Raw genomic sequence first — 19,219 nt, forward strand, 5'->3', positions numbered from 1 at the left:
GTGCAAGAATCCCCAATAGGCAGCATTGGTCCCTAAAAGGCAGGTAAATGTCCCCAATAGATAGCACAGGTCCCCAATAAGCAGCACAGGTCCCCAATAGATAGGTAAATGTCCCCAATAGGCAGCACAGGTCCCCAATAGGCAGGTAAATGTCCTCAATAGGCAGCAAAGGTCCCCAATAGGCAGGTAAATGTCACCAATAGGCAGGTAAATGTCCGCATTAGGCAGGTAAATGTCCCCAATAGGCAGGTAAATATCCCCATTAGGCAGCACAGGTCCCCATTAGGCAGCACAGGTCCCCAATAGGCAGGTAAATGTCCCCATTAGGCAGCACAGGTCCCCAATTAGGCAGGTAAATGTCCCGAATAGGCAGCACAGGTCCCCAATAGGCAGCACAGGTCCCCAATAGGCAGGTAAATGTCCCCAATAAGCAGCACAGGTCCCCATTAGGCAGCACAGGTCCCCAATAGGCAGGTAAATGTCCCCACTAGACAGCACAGTCCCCATTAGGCAGCACAGTCCCCATTAGGCAGCACAGGTCCCCAATAGGCAGGTAAATGTCCCCATTAGGCAGCACAGTTCCCCATTAGGCAGCACAGGTCCCCATTAGGCAGGTAAATGTCCCCATTAGGCAGATAAATGTCCCCAATAGGCAGCACAGGTCCCCAATTGGCAGGTAAATGTCCCCATTAGGCAGCACATGTCCCCATTAGGCAGGTAAATGTCCCCATTAGGCAGATAAATCTCCCCATTAGGCAGCACAGGTCCCCATTAGGCAGCACATGTCCCCATTAGGCAGGTAAATGTCCCCATTAGGCAGCACAGGTCCCCATTAGGCAGGTAAATGTCCCCATTAGGCAGATAAATGTCCCCATTAGGCAGCACAGGTCCCCATTAGGCAGCACAGGTCCTCAATAGGCAGCACAGGTCCCCATTAGGCAGCACAGGTCCCCATTAGGCAGGTAAATGTCCCCATTAGGCAGCACAGGTCCCCATTAGGCAGGTAAATGTCCCCATTAGGCAGATAAATGTCCCCATTAGGCAGCACAGGTCCCCATTAGGCAGCACAGGTCCCCAATAGGCAGCACAGGTCCCCATTAGGCAGGTAAATGTCCCCATTAGGCAGCACAGGTCCCCATTAGGCAGGTAAATGTCCCCATTAGGCAGATAAATGTCCCCATTAGGCAGCACAGGTCCCCATTAGGCAGCACAGGTCCCCAATAGGCAGCACAGGTCCCCATTAGGCAGGTAAATGTCCCCATTAGGCAGCACAGGTCCCCATTAGGCAGGTAAATGACCCCAATAGGACCCGGCGTTAAAAAAAGAAAAAAAGTGCTCACCTATGTCCCCCGCTGCTCTGAAGAGGCGCCCGCTCATCTCAGTCTTCTTCCTGCACAGGCACACAGGCGGCGTGACGTCATCAGGCCGCGCAGGCGGCGTGATGATAATCACGCAGTCTGTGTGCACTGTGCTCTGCTGCATAGGGAGGGCTGCGTAACGCCTTTCCTTGGCGCCTCGTCCCGCCCGCGATTACAGGGCCCGCCGGCATTGAACTGCAGTGCTGTTCATAAGTTCAATGTCGGCCTGGCGGGGGGCCGGATAAAAGTCCTTGGCGGGCCGCAGTTTGAGGACCCCTGATCTAGTGCAATATAACTCATACCTATCCCTCTTTTTGTGATTTAAGATGGAATACCTTTTTCAAAGTATCATTTGGTGATATCTCTATATATAAAACTGAATGTATCTATGTATGTATGTGTGTATCACCAACCAATCCCGAAGCATCTTTCATTTCACCAGAGCTGTTCAACAGAAGCTGAGCTGTGATTGGTTGCTATGAGCAGCAGTTTTCCTTGCAACCAATCACTAAGCATCTCTCATTTCACCAGAGCTGGTTAAAAGAAGCTGAGCTGTGATTGGTTGCTATGAGCAAGTTTTCCCACTTGACAACACCACAGCAGACACTGACATTGTGGGAGAAATCTAGCATCTCTGGGATCATAAGCTCCCAGCCATTGTCTGCCCCTCAGAAAGGAGCACAGAGCACATGACAGAAATGAATCCCCCCCCCCTCCCATGCCCATATACACATCACACATCCTCCATCCCATAGGCACATCTTCCTTCTTAAAGGGATCTCTGGTATGGAAGTCAGGGCAAATCCATCCAGCGCATTGGTTCTTACCCCAGGTCTCTCTTAAAGGGAATCTGTCACCTACCCTTTGGCGGGCGATGAAAACTAGGTCGGTCCAGTCCGATGGGCGGTGTTCCCGATGTGTGCTGCCTCCCCATCCTTGTCCGTCGTCCGCAGGTTATTGCTGAATTGGAGTAGGTGTGCGCCATTTTTTGCACGTGCGCTAAGCATTCATAGCTAGCGCACACGCAGTATGCTTTGCCCAACTGCGGGCAAAGCCGGACTGCGCATTCGCCGGTTAACTAAGCCCCGGAACACAGCAAAATACTTCCGGGGTATTTGGTGTTTTGGTTGTATACTATTTTAATGAAGTCACAATAAAAAATGTTTGCTGTTGTGAGTTTATTTTCCCCTTCACCATTGAGGTGTGATGAACTCTCTCTTCTGGTGAAGGAAGGTAGTGAGGCTGTTTACCAAACACCTGGGTATGATGATGATGACTGGGTGACGGGAAATGCTGACTGGATATAAGGCAGCCGACGCCCTTCTGCCTTGCTGGTGATCTCTCTGAGGGATTCTAGGAGACCAGTCTGATTCCTGTTCCTCAAAAGCTAAGTTTTCTGCACTGCTTTTTGCATTTGTGTTTTGCTTTGTTTTGCCTTGTTTTTCTGAATTTCTGTAATTCCCTGCTGGGGTGAGTTGAATTCCTTTTTGCTCTGTCTTCAGAAAATACCTGAGTGCTGATATAGTCTTTTTGAAGCCTAGCGTCTTCAGGGCCTTTTTCCCTATCAGCCTGTTGGCCCTTGTTTTGATAGGGCTTTTGGCGGATTGCAGACAGCAGCTTTCCTATCCTGTCCTATTTAGTTAGCTTTTGCCCCCATCATTTGCTCAGCCTATCTTTCTATCTGTGTGTGTTTTTTCATCTTGCTTCACCGTCATTATATGTTGGGGGCTGCCTATTGCTTTGGGGTCTGCTCTGGGGCAGTTCAGATTTCCCTTCCGGTCTTTAGGCTATGTAGTTCTCCGACTGTGATCGAGGGGTCTAGGGCACCGTAGGAACCCCCCACGGCTACTGCTAGTTGTTGTTGATAGGTTCAGGGGTCTGCAATCCGATAGCTGCCAACTTCTCTGGTTTTTTGAACTTAGCTAGTATTTCTGTTTTTGCCTCCTATGGTGACTCATTCATAACAGAATCACCAGCCATACTGCAGGTCCTAGCGTACTCAATAGCAGGAAAGAATTGTAAAAAAAAAAATGTGTATATTCTTTCCTCTATATCTCTGAGGCCGTAGGGGGAATTTTTTTTTCTCTCAATGGAGATAAAGCAATTGTCTGATCGTGTGGAGCAGCTCGCTGCGGAAGTGCGGGGAATTTCCGCCTACCTTGCTCATTCACATGCTGCTGAACCAAAGATGCCTACTCCTGATGTTTTTTGGGGATCGGTCTAAATTTTTGAATTTCAAAAATAATTGTAAATTATTTTTTGCCTTGAAGCCTAACTCGTCAGGGAGCTCCGCGCAGCAGGTTAAAATTGTCATCTCTTTGCTGCGTGGCAATCCCCAGGAATGGGCGTTTTCTTTGAAACCAGATGATCCTATTCTGACTAATGTGATCGCATTTTTTCAAGCCTTGGGGTTGTTGTATGACGAACCTAATGCTATTGATCAGGCTGAAAAGACCCTGTTGGCATTGAGCCAGGGTCGAGATTCTGTAGAATTGTACTGTCAAAAATTCCGAAAGTGGGCGGTCCATACTACCTGGAATGATAATGCCTTGGCAGCTCTCTTTCGGAAGGGTTTGTCAGAAGCCGTAAAAGATACTATGGTGGGATTTCCTGTTCCCTCTGGTCTTGACTATTCTATGTCATTAGCCATTCAGGTTGATCGGCGTTTACGTGAACGCAGGACTGCACGAGAGGTGTTGCCACCTGTTGAACAAGTGTCTGAACCTATGCAATGTGATAGAGTTTTGCCCAGGGAGCAGCGTCAGGAGTTCAGAAGGCGTAATAAGCTGTGTTTTTTTTGTGGAGATGCCTCGCATATTATTTCTGTCTGTCCTAAACGAGAGAAATGTTTTGCACACACGCTTTCTGTGGGTGGTGTTCAGCCTAAGTTTCTTCTGGCAATTACTCTGATCTGCTCCCTGTCCACATTTTCCGCCAAGGCTTTTGTGGATTGGGGAGCAGCCCTGAACCTAATGGACTTGGATTTTGCTAAACGTTGTGGATTTCTGATGACACCTCTGCGGACGCCTATCCCTTTGAGAGGGATTGATGCCACTCCTTTGGCGAAAAATAAACCTCAGTTTTGGACCCAGGTGGTAATGCGGGTCGCCCCAGACCATCAAGAAAATTGCAGATTTTTGGTGTTGCATAATTTGCATGATACCATTATTCTGGGGTTTCCCTGATTGCAAATCCATAATCCAGTTTTGGATTGGAAATCTGTGTCTGTGGTGAGTTGGGGTTGTCGGTGTGCCCTTAGTGAGGCTCCGGTTTTTTCCACCTCTCCTCAGTCGCATGATGTTCCTGACTATTTGGCGGACTTTTATGATGTATTTAGTGAGAATGAGTCTGCGTCTTTGCCTCCTCATAGGAGTTATGACTGTGCAATTGAACTGAGCCCGGGGTGTAAATTTCCCAAGGGTCGGCTCTTCAATTTATCTGTATCCGAGCACGAGGCTATGCGATCCTATATTAAGGAGGCATTGGAGAAGGGTCATATTAGACCATCCTCTTCACCCTTAAGTGCTGGGGGTTTTTTCGTGCCCTCAACAAAATTACTATTAAATATCAGTATCCGTTACCCCTGATTTCGAATCTATTCTCCAGAGTTAAAGGTGCTTGCTGGTTTACCAAGCTTGACCTCAGGGGGCGTATAATCTTATCCGCATTAAGCATGGGGATGAATGGAAGACGGCGTTTAATACTCCAGAGGGACATTTTGAGTACATGGTGATGCCTTTTGGGCTCACTAATGCCCCTTCTGTCTTCCAGTGCTTCATGAACGATATTTTCCGAGACTTTGTGGATAAATTTTTGATTATCTATCTGGATGATATTTTGATCTTCTCCAAGGATTGGGATTCTCATGTGGAACATGTTCAGACTGTGTTCCGGATCTTGAGGGAGAATTCCCTGTATGTCAAAGGATCGAAATGCCTTTTTGGGGTACAGAGGATTTCTTTTTTGTGATTTATTTTGTCTCCGTCAACTATTGAAATGGACCCGGCCAAGGTACAGGCCATTTATGATTGGGTTCAGCCCACTTCTTTGAAGGCCCTCCAGAACTTTTTGGGTTTTGCTAATTTTTATCGGAAATTTATAACAAAATGTTCTAGTATTGCCAAGCCATTGACTGATCTGACTAAGAAGGGTGCTGATGTGTTGAATTGGTCTCCGGAGGCTGTTTCTTCCTTTCAGGAGCTGAAGCGAAGATTCACTTCTGCCCCGGTTTTGCGGCAACCTGATGTCTCACTCCCGTTACAGGTAGAGGTGGACGCTTCTGAGATTGGTGCAGGAGCTGTTTTGTCCCAAAAGGATCCTGTAACATCTAAAATGAATCCCTGTGCTTTCTTTTCCCGAAAGTTCTCTCCATCTGAACGTAACTATGATGTGGGGAATCGGGAACTGTTAGCCATGAAATGGGCATTTGAGGAGTGGAGACATTGGTTGGAGGGAGCTAAACATCAAGTCGTGGTCCTCACTGACCACAAGAATTTGATTTACCTGGAGTCGGCCAAACGCTTGAACCCTAGACAGGCTAGGTGGGCCTTGTTTTTTACACGTTTTGATTTTGTGGTTTCTTTTCTTCCTGGCACTAAGAATGTCAAGGCTGACGCTCTCTCTAGGAGCTTCTTTGCTGATTCTCCTGTGGTGACCAAGCCTGCTACCATCTTAGGCGAAGGGGTAGTTCTTTCTGCCATCTCGCCCGATTTGAGACGTGCTCTGGAAGAGTTCCAGGAGTACAAACCTGAGCGTTGTCCCGGGGGAAAGTTGTATGTTCCTGACCAGTGGATGAAGAGGGTGATGTCTGAAGTTCATTGCTCTGCATTGGCTGGTCATCCAGGTATTTTTGGTACTAGAGATCTGGTGAGTCGGTCTTTTTGGTGGTCCGCCTTGTCTCGTGATGTCAGGAATTTTGTGCAGTCCTATGGGACTTGCTCCCGGTCTAAACCTTGTTCTCGCTCTAGTGGGTTGTTGATGCCTTTGCCGGTCCCCAGGAGGCCATGGACCCATATTTCAATGGATTTCATCTCTGATATGCCTGTCTCTCAGAGAATGACTGTTATTTGGGTGATTTGTGATAGGTTCTCTAAGATGGTTCATCTTGTACCACTCCCTAAGTTGCCATCTTCCTCTGAGTTGGTGCCCCTGTTTTTGCAACAGGTGGTTCGCTTGCATGGGATTCCTGAGAACATTGTATCTGAAAGAGGAGTTCAGTTTGTGTCTAGATTTTGGAGGACTTTCTGTTCCAAGCTGGGAATTCAGTTGTCCTTCTCCTCTGCTTTTCACCCTCAGACCAATGGGCAGACAGAGAGAACAAACCAGACCTTGGAGTCGTATTTGAGATGTTTTATTTCCGCTGATCAGGATGATTGGGTTTCATTTTTGCCCTTGGCCGAATTTGCTTTAAATAATAGAGCTAGTTCTGCCACTTTGATGTCACCTTTTTTTTGTAACTTTGGATTTCATCCTCGATTTTCTTCAGGGCAGGTGGAGCCTTCTGCCTGCCCAGGTGTTGACACTGTGGTGGAGAGAATGCACCAGATCTGGGACCAAGTGGTGGATAAGTTATCTCTCTCCCAGGAAAAGGCCCAGCGGTTTTCCAACCGACATAGGACCATTGGTCCCCAGTTTAAGGTTGGTGATATGGTTTGGTTATCATCAAAAAATATCACTATGAAGGTGGCTTCTCCTAAGTTTAAGCCTAGTTTTATTTGACTTTACAAGATTTTGGAGATTATTAATCCGGTCTCTTCGTTTGGCTCTTCCTGTCACATTTAAAATCCATAATGTGTTTCATAAGTCCTTGTTGAAGAGGTTTGTTGAACCAGTAGTTCCTGGGGTGGCACCTCCGGACCCTGTATTGGTTGAAGGTAACATGGAATATGAGGTAGAGAAGATACTGGATTCCCGTCTGGCTAGACGGAGACTCCAGTATTTGGTTAAGTGGAAGGGTTATGGTCAGGAGGATAATTCCTGGGTTTCTGCCTCTGATATTCATGCCAAAAGATTGGTGCGTGCCTTTCATCGGGCTCACCCTGATCGCCCTGGTGGCGTGGATGAGGGTTCGGTGACCCCTCCTCAAGGGGGAGGTACTGCTGTGAGCTCATTTTCCCCTTCACCATTGAGGTGTGATGAACTCCCTCTTCTGGTGAAGGAAGGTAGTGAGGCTGATTACCAAACACCTGGGTATGATGATGATGACTGGGTGACGGGAATTGCTGACTGGATATAAGGCAGCCGACGCCCTTCTGCCTTGCTGGTGATCTCTCAGGGATTCTAGGAGACCAGTCTGATTCCTGCTCCTCAAAAGCTAAGTTTTCTGCACTGCTTTTTGCATTTGTGTTTTGCTTTGTTTTGCCTTGTTTTTCTGAATTTCTGCAATTCCCTGCTGGGGTGAGTTGAATTCCTTTTTGCTCTGTCTTCAGAAAATACCTGAGTGCTGATATAGTCTTTTTGAAGCCTAGCGTCTTCAGGGCCTTTTTCCCTATCAGCCTGTTGGCCCTTGTTTTGATAGGGTTTTTGGCGGATTGCAGACAGCAGCTTTCCTATCCTGTCCTATTTAGTTAGCTTGGGCCCCATCATTTGCTCAGACTATCTTTCTATCTGTGTGAGTGTTTTTTCATCTTGCTTCACCGTCATTATATGTTGGGGGCTGCCTATTGCTTTGGGGTCTGCTCTGGGGCAGTTTAGATTTCCCTTTCTGTCTTTAGGCTATGTAGTTCTCCGGCTGTGATCGAGGGGTCTAGGGCACCGTAGGAACCCCCCACGGCTACTGCTAGTTGTTGTTGATAGGTTCAGGGGTCTGCAATCCGATAGCTGCCAACTTCTCTGGTTTTCTGGACTTAGCTAGTATTTCTGTTTTTGCCTCCTATGGTGACTCATTCATAACAGTTTGCTTTTCATTTGCTTTGCTGGATTGATAAAGCTCTTTTTCATCACTTCGTACAAAGCCTATGAATAAAAGTGTTGCTTATATACATTGATCAGCCATAACTGTAAACTACTAAGCGGTGAATAACATTGAAGGGTAATTGTTGTATTTAATGATTGTGTTGGTAACATTTTCTCCAGTCACTATAATGCTTGTATAGGCTCTGGAGTACTAAGAATTATAGATTAATTGTGTAAGTAAAAAAAGATTAATGCAAAGCAATTTAATTTGTTTTATTGCTTTTTTTTAGGTTTGGCTCTTCCATTTTGAAATCTGCACTGCCATGCCCAGACTTTAAACAATCTGATCATCTGATCAATATGCAACAGAGTTTATATGGTACAGAGCCTCTTCTCAGTAGAGAATCACAATATTTGGAGGATGTAGATGATTTGGAACAAGAAGAACGTTGGCTATATCAATGCCAGACTGATACTCCTCGCAATTATAATATAAATGCCAAAATAAATCCACATGGGTACTCTCACCTCAATGACTTTTTACCATCTGAAACAACCAAAGACGCCTTTCAGAAGAGAGATACATTCCTGTCACCATTAAGCAAGAGTAAGTTTGAAGATGTTGGTAGGTATGATATGAGCACTCATGGTAAGACCATGCACAATAAAGGCACTGTGACTGGCTTCCAGGATGTCAAAAGCTGCATGAATAATTCACCTGAATTACCTGTCTTAGATGCAGATACATGCAGTAATTTTTTTCAAGCCAAACAGAATTGCCAAACATTTGATGATTATATTCCAGACCAAACATTTACCATCCCAATGACAACACCATTAGTATCAAATAGATCTTTCCTGAAAGACTCTTCTTATGTTTCTCAGTATGATCAAAAGCCAGAATTTGGAATTAAAACTCTATATAGAAATAATATGGCTATTACTGATCATTTTCAAAGACACACACCCAAACAGGAACTTCAAAATTCAGACTTGAGTAAATTGTCCAGCTTTTTGTCTTCCATTTCTAACAATAGTTCAAACAAGTTATCATGGACAAATGGCCAGATGGAAAGAAACTCTCACAATTTGTACAACAATCATGTGAAGACAGGTAATATGTTATCAATCTTGCAGAAAAATCCTGCAGTTGTTTCTAACTATCAAAATTTACGTTCTCCTTTCGTACCTGATAGCAGTGCCCAAAAATTTCGCAGTGAAAATCCTACATACTCATCCATAGACTATGTTTACAATAGAGTTGACAAGACACTGGGAGATTTTCAGAAAGCCACAGAGGACCACAAGTTTAAGTCTGTGGCTGAAAAAAGAATGAAGACTTTAAATGGCATCTGTGAGAATGTATCAAGCTTAAACAGCTCTTCACACCGAAATGTCAAGAAGGCCATTCCAGAAAAAAAGCAAAACATGTCGTTTAGCATCCAGGATAATCCTGACAGCATAGTCCAAAACCACAAAGAATTTTTTAGCAGCAATCTTGCTTACAGTAATCTGGGAAATGTAAGTGTTGATAATAAGCTGCTAAATGGCAGCAAACTAACCCACCCACAGAGTATGTTTTTATCCAGTGGATTGATGATGGATGGTATGAGTAACTTCAGGTCACCGTTTTCTAATAATTTGGGTCACAGTGTCCACCCAATGATAGACAGCCATGATTTATACTCTTATGAAAACCAGAGCCAAGCATGGTCACAAATCAATGACCTCTTACATGGTGATGCTTCCTTTCAATCCTTGGCAGCTATTTTGAGCACGCAGAGGTCAGTAAAGCCTAGAAATATTCCTGGAAATGAACTCCACGTTCGTCTGGATGAATGTTTTGACCACTGTCGAGCTCTAGAGAAGGAAAGGAAAAAGGTATGTACAAAGAGAGCTTTATACGTTGCTCTATACAGTGGCATGTAAAAGTTTGGTCACCCCCTAATCAAAATTACTGTTGTTGTGAACAGTTAAGCAAATTGAAAATGAAATGATATCTAAAAGGCCTAAAGTTAAAGATGACACATTTCCTTTGTATTTTAGCCCAAAAAAATATATTTTCATCTTTTATTTTTTAAAAACTACAGAAAGGAAGATGGACCAGTGCAAAAGTTTGGGCTGCTTGCTTGGTTAGCACATATTAGCACCCCTTTTTGCAAGTATCACAGCTTGTAAATGGTTTTTGTGGCCAGCCAAGAGTCTTTCAATTCTTGCTTGAGGGATTTTCATCCATTCTTCCTTGGAAAATTCTTCCAGTTCTGTGAGATTCCTGGGTCGTCTTGCATGCACTGCTATTTTGAGGTCTAGCCACAGATTTTCAATGGTGTTCAGATCAGGGGCCTGTGAGGGCCATTGTAATACCTTCAGCTTGCATCTTTTGAGCATTAATACAAAAATATCCAGACTTATATTGTATAAACTGTAGCGGTGAGAATATCATCTGATAACTACATATAACTCCATTACAAAGTATGGTCAAAACCAGAGAAACATAGGAGTTTTGAAAAAACATGTACAAAATATTTTATTAGCACCATAATATTACATACAAAAGACAAACATTATTAAAAAGATGTGTTATATAAAAAAGATACCAAAAGTTTGTGCAGCCGACAGCACAAATATATGATTTGTATATCGTATCATCAAATGTCACTTCTAAGGTGAGAAAAAAAGCTTCCAAATACAAAAGCTCAAGTCATGTCATCACAATAATAGATCCATGCAAGGTATTCCCATGAAGGGAGCTATTCATAAGCTGACACAATGTAACACCCACAACCCCATTAAGATCCATGCATACATAATCCACTGCTGCTCACTAACAATATAGCAGGGGGAAAAAGAGTGTACAAGTGGCTGGGAAAAGAGCTAGTTTCTCACCAGGTGCTGTGGCGCCACACTGAGCGCACCCCAAAGCGCGTTTCGCTGCTGTCTGCCTCACTTTCTCAAGGGGAGGTGATACTGTGCACTGACATGACCTTATGTATCCATGGATACCGGTCACGTGTTCTTCACGCGACTATACCCAGCTACAGCTGTGTTAGAGCGGCGCAGGAGCCCGTCGTCACTGCACACACCCCACATGACCCGGACGTGTCCAGCCTGAAACAAGCAGAGACCCAGGAAAAAGGGATCAGCCATGCGTCTGCAGGACTTTGCCGGATGACGGAGGGCAGTTCCAGGCGACTTACGGACTCATGCGCACCGCAGCCTAGGCACCAAATACTAAATCTTTAAAGGTCACAATGTAAAAGCACCATGTATAAACAAATAAACACGTAGTCATAGTATCATCCATAACATCTGCGCAAGGTATACATTGTTTCAATGATCTTCATTGTGGTGCCTTCCAGCTTCCATGGATATTAATTCTGATGTTAATGAAGATGAAGCACGTATGAACTTTCAAAAGGGTCCCACAGTAGACAAAGCTGGAGGTTTAAAACTGAATAAACAAAAAAAGTCACATATTAAAAATACAAGACAATAACACGCAAAAATCTAAAAAATGCATACTGTATATGGAGGAATAGTCTAAGGAACTACCGTATATACTCGTGTATAAGCCGAGTAAAATTTTGTCACAAAAAACTGGGAAAACTTATTGACTCACGTATAAGCCTAGGGTGGAAAATGCCGAAGCCACTGGTAAATTTCAAAAATAAAATGGGCCCCATAAGATACTCCATAAAGTTCATGATGGCCCCATATAATGCTCCATAAAGTTCATGATGGGTTCCATAAGATGCTCCATACAAAAATATGCCGAATAATGCTGCACAGTGAATAATGGTGGCCCTATAACATGCCCCATATAATGCTGCACAGTGATTGGTGGCCCCTTATAATGCTGCACAGTGATTAGTGGCTCCTTACAATGCTGCACGGTGATTGGTGGCCACTTATAATGCTGCACAGTGATTAGTGGCCCCTTACAATGCTGCACGGTGATTAGTGGCCCCTTACAATACTGCACGGTGATTAGTGGCCCCTTACAATGCTGCATGGTGATTAGTGGCCACTTATAATGCTGCACAGTGATTAGTGGCCCCTTACAATGCTGCACGGTGATTAGTGGCCCCTTACAATGCTGCTGCTGCCTCAATTAAAAGAAAACAAAACTATATACTCACCTTGTCACTGCTGCAACTGCTACTCCTCAGCGTTGCTGGCTCTGCAATGACTGTTCAGGCAGAGGGCGCCTGCTAACTACGTCATAGCGCCCTCTGACCTGAACGTCACTGCCAGAGGAAGCAAGACAGCAGAGAGACATGCAGCGGTGGAACGGGGGACAGGCAAATATGGCTCCCCCCGTTATACTCACCTCTCCTGGCATGTCTCTGCAGCCCCCCGTGCTTGTTCCATCTTCTCGGTGCTGTTTTTCCTGTGGTCACGTGGTGCCGCTCATTACATATGCGCATATTCATGAGGGTAATGAGCGGTACCACGTGACCACTGAAAGGAAGAACAGCACCGAGAAGATGGAATAAGCACGGGGGCTGCAGAAACATGCCAGGAGAGGTGAATATGATCTACGACACCTCCCCTCCCCGGCCGACCCCCGGTATATGACTCGCGTATAAGCCGAGAGAGGGGGGGGGGGGGACTTTCCGCCAAAAAAAGGGCTGAAAATCTCGGCTTGTACGCGAGTATATACGGTATGACATGCTTGACGTCCTTAATAAGAAGGAGGCAAAATTCAACGAATCATTTAAATCAGCCGGTTTCATCATCCCTAATGTAATGATCCATTTTAACTCTCGCTGTGCCAAGAGTTTTTTGACGTTCCCCCCTCTAATTCCCGTATGTACCACATCTATGCCTCCCACCCGAAATTCTGTGGGGTCACAATTATGGACCATCCTAAAATGTTTAGGGATGGTCTTAAGGCTCGATATATCTTTGTCAGAGACACCGCACTGAACTTGCTCACTGAGCCAGTGCGCGTGTCCTGAGTAAAGCGAACAGTGCTCAAAGATACCTGTGGAGCGGGCAGCAACCGAGTAGATGTGTACTTCACACCCGCAGGACCTGAAGCACGTGACTGCTGGGGGCGTGGCCTAAACTCCACAGAGCTAGGAGCTGCAAGACAATTCCTAGCAGAGTAACTGCGAGACAAAGTTACCAAGGGGCATAGACAGTGAGAATAGTCAGGACGTAGCCAATGAGTCACACACAGATATAGCTGCAAGGTACCAGAGGGGCGAGCAGAGAGTAGTCAGGTCACAGGCAATGAGTCATACACAGATAGTTGCAAGGTACAAGAGGGGCGAGCAGAGAGTAGTCAAGTCACAGGCAATGAGTCATACACAGATAATAACGCAGTACAAAATCAACAGGCAAACTCACAACGGGAAACAGAATCGGGTCAGAACCATATAAACAAGCTATAGCAACAAACAGGCACACGGGGGTCAGTACACTCGGCCAAAGGCAAAAGTATAACTGGCAGGGATTGAAGCTACCCAGGGGTTTATGAAGCTCTCCCAGAACCAGAAAGAGGCCACAATCATTAACCCCAAGTGTGCAGGTCAAAACCTGCACAGAGCTCCAGACATTAACCCCCGGTGTGCAGCTCAAAAACCTGCACTGGGATCATGACAGTACCCCCCTCTCAACGGGGGGCCTCTGGACCCCCAGGCTTCCCCGGGTACTTGGCATGGAACGCCTGAACCAGGCGATCTGCATGTACCGAGCGAGCAGGGACCCATGAGCGCTCTTCTGGACCATATCCCTTCCAGTGGACCAGGTACTGCAAAGAGCGGCGCACCCGCCGAGAGTCCACAATATGTCCGACCTCATACTCCAATTGACCCTCCACCAGCACTGGAGGAACAACAGTCTCAGAGTTCTCTTTGACAGATCCTGCTGGTTTCAACAGAGACTTATGGAACACATTAGATATTTTTAAGGAGGCGGGGAGACGCAACCTATATGCCACAGGGTTGACTATCTCCATAATCTCGTACGGACCAATGAACTTTGGTCCCAACTTAACTGATGGTACCTTTAAGTTGATGTTACGCGTGGAGAGCCAAACCTTCTCTCCCACCTGAAACATGTCTCCCGAGGCTCTCTTTTTGTCCGCAAAATATTTGTATCTCCCCTGGGCTCGAGAGATATTACGCCGGACTTCAGCCCAGAGGTTTTTTAACGTTGAACGGACCCCTCTGCTCCTGGACAACCGGAATCCACCCGAGAAAACTCCCCAAAATGCGGATTAAAGCCATAGTTAATCAGGAATGGGGACATGTTGGTGGACTGACTCACCCGGTTGTTAAAAGCGAATTCGGCCAACGGTAACGCATCACACCAATCCTCCTGTCTGGCGGAGGTCAGACACCTGAGAATTTGTTCCAGGGATTGATTGGCGCGTTCTGTCTGACCATTCCTCTCCGGGTGATATGCCGACGAGAAGGAGAGTGAGATGCCCAATTTCATACAGAAGGCCCTCCAAAATTTGGCCAAAAACTGCACACCTCTGTCAGACACAACATTCAGGGGTACCCCATGCAATCGGACCACATGCTGCACAAACAATCTTGACAACGTTTCTGCTGAAGGTAATGCTGCCAAGGGAATGAAATGGACCTGTTTAGAAAACCTATCCACCACCACCCAGATCACGGTATTGCCCCTGGAAGGTGGAAGGCCGGTAATAAAATCCATGGAAAGAGGAGTCCATGGCCTATCAGGAACCGGTAAAGGTATGAGTTCCCCAGCCGGTCGGTTATGCGAGCTTTTGGAACGGGCACATATGTCACAAGCAGAAACAAATTCCTTGACATCGGACCTTAATGAAGGCCACCAAAAAACCCTGGCTACTGCCTCTCTAGTGGCCGTGATACCTGGATGAGCACTCAGCCTAGAATCATGAAACTCCTGCAGAAGTCTAGGCTGCAATGAATCTGGAACAAACAGTTTATCGCTTGGCCTGGTTGCCGGAGCTAGGGCTTGAGCCCTTAGTATTTCTTGTTCCAACTCAGTTGAGACCCCCGCCACTACCACCCCTGGGGGAAGAATGGAGGACGGCGGCTCAGGGAGAGACACTGGATCAAAACTTCTGGACAGGGCATCCGCTTTAACATTTTTGGACCCCGGTCGAAAAGTAATTGAGAACTGAAATCGTGAAAAAAAAAAAGTGACCAACGGGCCTGTCTAGGAGTAAGCCTCTTAGCAGATTCAAGGTATGCCAAACTTTTGTGATCCGTGATAGGGTGAGCCGCCCCTTCCAAAAAGTGCCTCCATTCCTCAAACGCCAGCTTGACCGCAAGAAGTTCTCTATTGCCTACATCATAGTTTTTCTCAGCTGAAGAGAACTTCTTGGAGAAGAAGGCACAGGGTTTGAGATTGGTAAGGGTGGCCGGACCCTGGGACAGCACAGCCCCCACCCCCACTTCAGAAGCATCACCTCCACAATGAATGGTTTGGACGGGTCAGGTTGCACCAACACCGGGGCAGACATGAAACATTTCTTAATCGCTGAGAAGGATTCCTTAGCGAGTACAGACCAATTTTTTACATCAGCTCCCTTCTGGGTAAGATCTGTGAGTGGTTTCACCACTTGTGAGAAACCTTTAATAAATCTCCGGTAATAGTTCGCAAATCCTAAGAAGTGCTGGAGCCCCTTGAGATCTCGAGGCTGAACCCAGTCAGCGATCGCCAGCACCTTCTTAGGATCCATACGAAACCCCTCAGAGGACACAATCCACCCCAAAAAAGACAGCTCCTGTACAAAAAACGAACATTTTTCCAATTTGGCGAACAATTGGTTCTCCCTGAGTCTCTGGAGAACTGTCTTTAGATGTTGCAAGTGAGATTGACTGTCCAGGGAATACACCAAAATATCCAAATAAATAATAACAAAACGGCCTATCAGATCAGAAAACACAACATTGATGAAATTTTGGAAAATAGCGGGTGCATTAGTTAACCCAAATGGCATTACCAGGTTCTCAAAGAGTCCTTCTGATGTGAGGAATGCCGTTTTCCACTCGTCCCCTTCCCGAACCCTTATCAGATTGTAGGCCCCCCGCAGATCTAACTTGGAGAACCATTGGGCCCCAGCTAACTGGTTACATAAGTCTGGGATGAGGGGAAGCGGGTAAGAGTTCCTAACTGTTATCTTATTCAGTTCCCGAAAGTCGAGGCACGGCTGCAAACCACCATCTTTTTTCTTCACAAAGAAGAACCCTGCTGCCACAGGTGACACAGAAGGCCTGATATGCCCTTTGCGGAGACTCTCAGCTATGTACTCCTTCATGGCTTGGCGCTCAGGCCCAGACAAATTGAACAATCGAGCCTTAGGTAACTTGGCTCCGGGTACTAAATCAATGGCACAATCATAGGGTCTATGTGGTGGCAGCGCCTCAGCCTCACTTTCGGAAAAAACGTCTTTGAAATCTTTCAGGTACTCCAGAATACCTTCCAGATCGACTGACGACACAGACACGGATTTAACAGCGTTAACAAGATGTCCCCGGTTACCACATTTATTATTGCATCCCTATTGAGTGATTTCCCCTGTAACCCAATCAATGGTAGGATTATGGCGTTGAAGCCAAGGCATCCCCAGTACCAGTCCTGCAGGCAAGTTATCTAGCACCAGACAACTTAGTTTCTCCACATGAGTGGAACCCACTTTTAGAGAAAAAAGTTCAGACCTGCAACAGATACCATCTTGGGTAAGAGGAGATGAGTCAATTGCCACAAGTTTAACAGGATCATGAAGCCTGACTGTCCCTATCTTATTAAGTGTCATAACCTTGGTATCAATCAGGTTCACAGCCGAACCGCAGTCAATAAAAGCAGTAGTCTGAACAGGACCATAACCAAGTTCCAGTTCCACCTGCAGCACCATCTTTGCACATGAGGAAAATTGTACCTGAAGGTCTGGGTAGCCTCCTCGATTACTACCCAGACCTAGTCGTTTCCCACCATCTTGGAGGATGACGGACAGGAGGGGCAGTCCTTCTTCCAATGTCCAGATTTCCCACAATAGAAGCACAACTGCTTTTCCCGGCGGCGTCTTCTTTCCTTTCCCTCACAGGTGACAGCGCTCACCTCCATAGCCATAGGAAGAGCCTGGGTCTCATCTCCACTGAAGAATAAGGGCGATTCCCGTTGCATAATGCCTCTAGCCCGCAGCCTGCGATCCATGCGAACCGCTTGGACCATGGCATCCTCCAGGGAGTCAGGCGGAGGATGGAGTGCCAAAGCATCCTTCAGATGTTCACACAGGCCTCTGTGGAACAGCCCCCGAAGGGCGGCATCACTCCAGGAAATCTCCGCTGCCCAACGTCTGAATTCAGTACAGAACCATTCGGCCGAGTGCTCCCCCTGACAGACACTCATTACTTTGTCCTCAGCCAACCGCACTCTATCAGGCTCATCATAAATAAGCCCTAAGGCTTCAAAAAATGCATCCACAGACATTCTCTCAGGGGCAGAAGAGGAAAGTGAGAATGCCCAGGCTTGTGGGGACCCCCTAAGCAGGGACATCACCACCCCCACCCTCTGTTTCTCATCCCCAGAGGAGCGGGGTCTCAAAGAAAAAAAAGCTTACAGCCCTCCTTAAATGCCCTGAATTCATCCTTGTTAACCAGAAAATATATCTGGCAATTTAACCGGGGATTCAGGTGGGACTAAAATGACATCTCTATTCCCCACCTGCTGGAAGCCTGCGGAAAGTACCCCCTGAACTGAGTCCTCAACCCGCCGTTGGGACTGGGCTAGAGCTTGGTGTTCCAAACTAAGCTTCTGCAGTGACTGAGTCAAGCTTAGATAAAGCACACATTGGGTCCATGCTGCAGAAGTGAGGAGAGAAAAAAAAATTGTAGGCCAGTTATAATGTCAGAGACACCGCACTGAACTTGCTCACTGAGCCAGTGCGCGTGTCCTGAGTAAAGCGAACAGTGCTCAAAGATACCTGTGGAGCGGGCAGCAACCGAGTAGATGTGTACTTCGCACCCGCAGGACCTGAAGCACGTGACTGCTAGGGGCGTGGCCTAAACTCCACAGAGCTAGGAGCTGCAAGACAATTCCTAGCAGAGTAACTGCGAGACAAAGTTACCAAGGGGCATAGACAGTGAGAATAGTCAGGACGTAGCCAATGAGTCACACACAGATATAGCTGCAAGGTACCAGAGGGGCGAGCAGAGAGTAGTCAGGTCACAGGCAATGAGTCATACACAGATAGTTGCAAGGTACAAGAGGGGCGAGCAGAGAGTAGTCAAGTCACAGGCAATGAGTCATACACAGATAACGCAGTACAAAATCAACAGGCAAACTCACAACGGGAAACAGAATCGGGTCAGAACCATATAAACAAGCTATAGCAACAAACAGGCACACGGGGGTCAGTACACTCGGCCAAAGGCAAAAGTATAACTGGCAGGGATTGAAGCTACCCAGGGGTTTATGAAGCTCTCCCAGAACCAGAAAGAGGCCACAATCATTAACCCCAAGTGTGCAGGTCAAAACCTGCACAGAGCTCCAGACATTAACCCCCGGTGTGCAGCTTAAAAACCTGCACTGGGATCATGACAATCTTCCACCGTACTGGCTGCGCTAATGTCTTTCACGTGCTCTCTGACACGTAGTCTGAGTTCACGTGATGTCAGGCCAATATAGATTAGGAGGTAACTGCATGTCGCATAATATATTACATTACTTGTACCACACAAAATGTTTTCCTTGATCTCAAAGTTCTTTGTGCCATTTGTTGAATCAATAGAGGTGCAGCGGAGAACATTAGCGCAAGCCATGCAATGTCCACAACTAAAACAGCCCTTAGTTTTTGTACATATTTTTTCAAAACTCCTATGTTTCTCTGGTTTTGCATCTTTTGAGGTAGACTATTGTGGATTTTGATGTGTGTTTAGGATCATTATCCTATTAAAGAAGCTATCCTCTTTTTAACTTCAGCTTTTTTACAGATGGTGTTATGTTTGCATCAAGAA

At 46.2% G+C, this 19,219-nt stretch overlaps 1 protein-coding gene across 5 annotated transcripts in view; it reads left to right on the forward strand.

The window, feature by feature from the left end:
• MEIOC (meiosis specific with coiled-coil domain) overlaps positions 1-19,219 on the forward strand; it is a 206,715-nt gene that overhangs the window by 139,531 nt on the left and 47,965 nt on the right. For all 5 annotated transcript variants that reach the window (XM_073572851.1, XM_073572850.1, XM_073572852.1 and 2 more), the window contains one exon: positions 8,543-10,133. In XM_073572851.1, the coding sequence (XP_073428952.1) occupies positions 8,543-10,133 (1,591 nt within the window). The remainder of the gene's footprint in view (positions 1-8,542; positions 10,134-19,219) is intronic.

This window comes from Dendrobates tinctorius, unplaced genomic scaffold (assembly GCF_039654945.1).
Source record: "Dendrobates tinctorius isolate UK_male_01 unplaced genomic scaffold, ASM3965494v1 ptg000032l, whole genome shotgun sequence".
In the NCBI taxonomy this organism is placed as follows: Eukaryota; Metazoa; Chordata; class Amphibia; order Anura; family Dendrobatidae; genus Dendrobates; species Dendrobates tinctorius.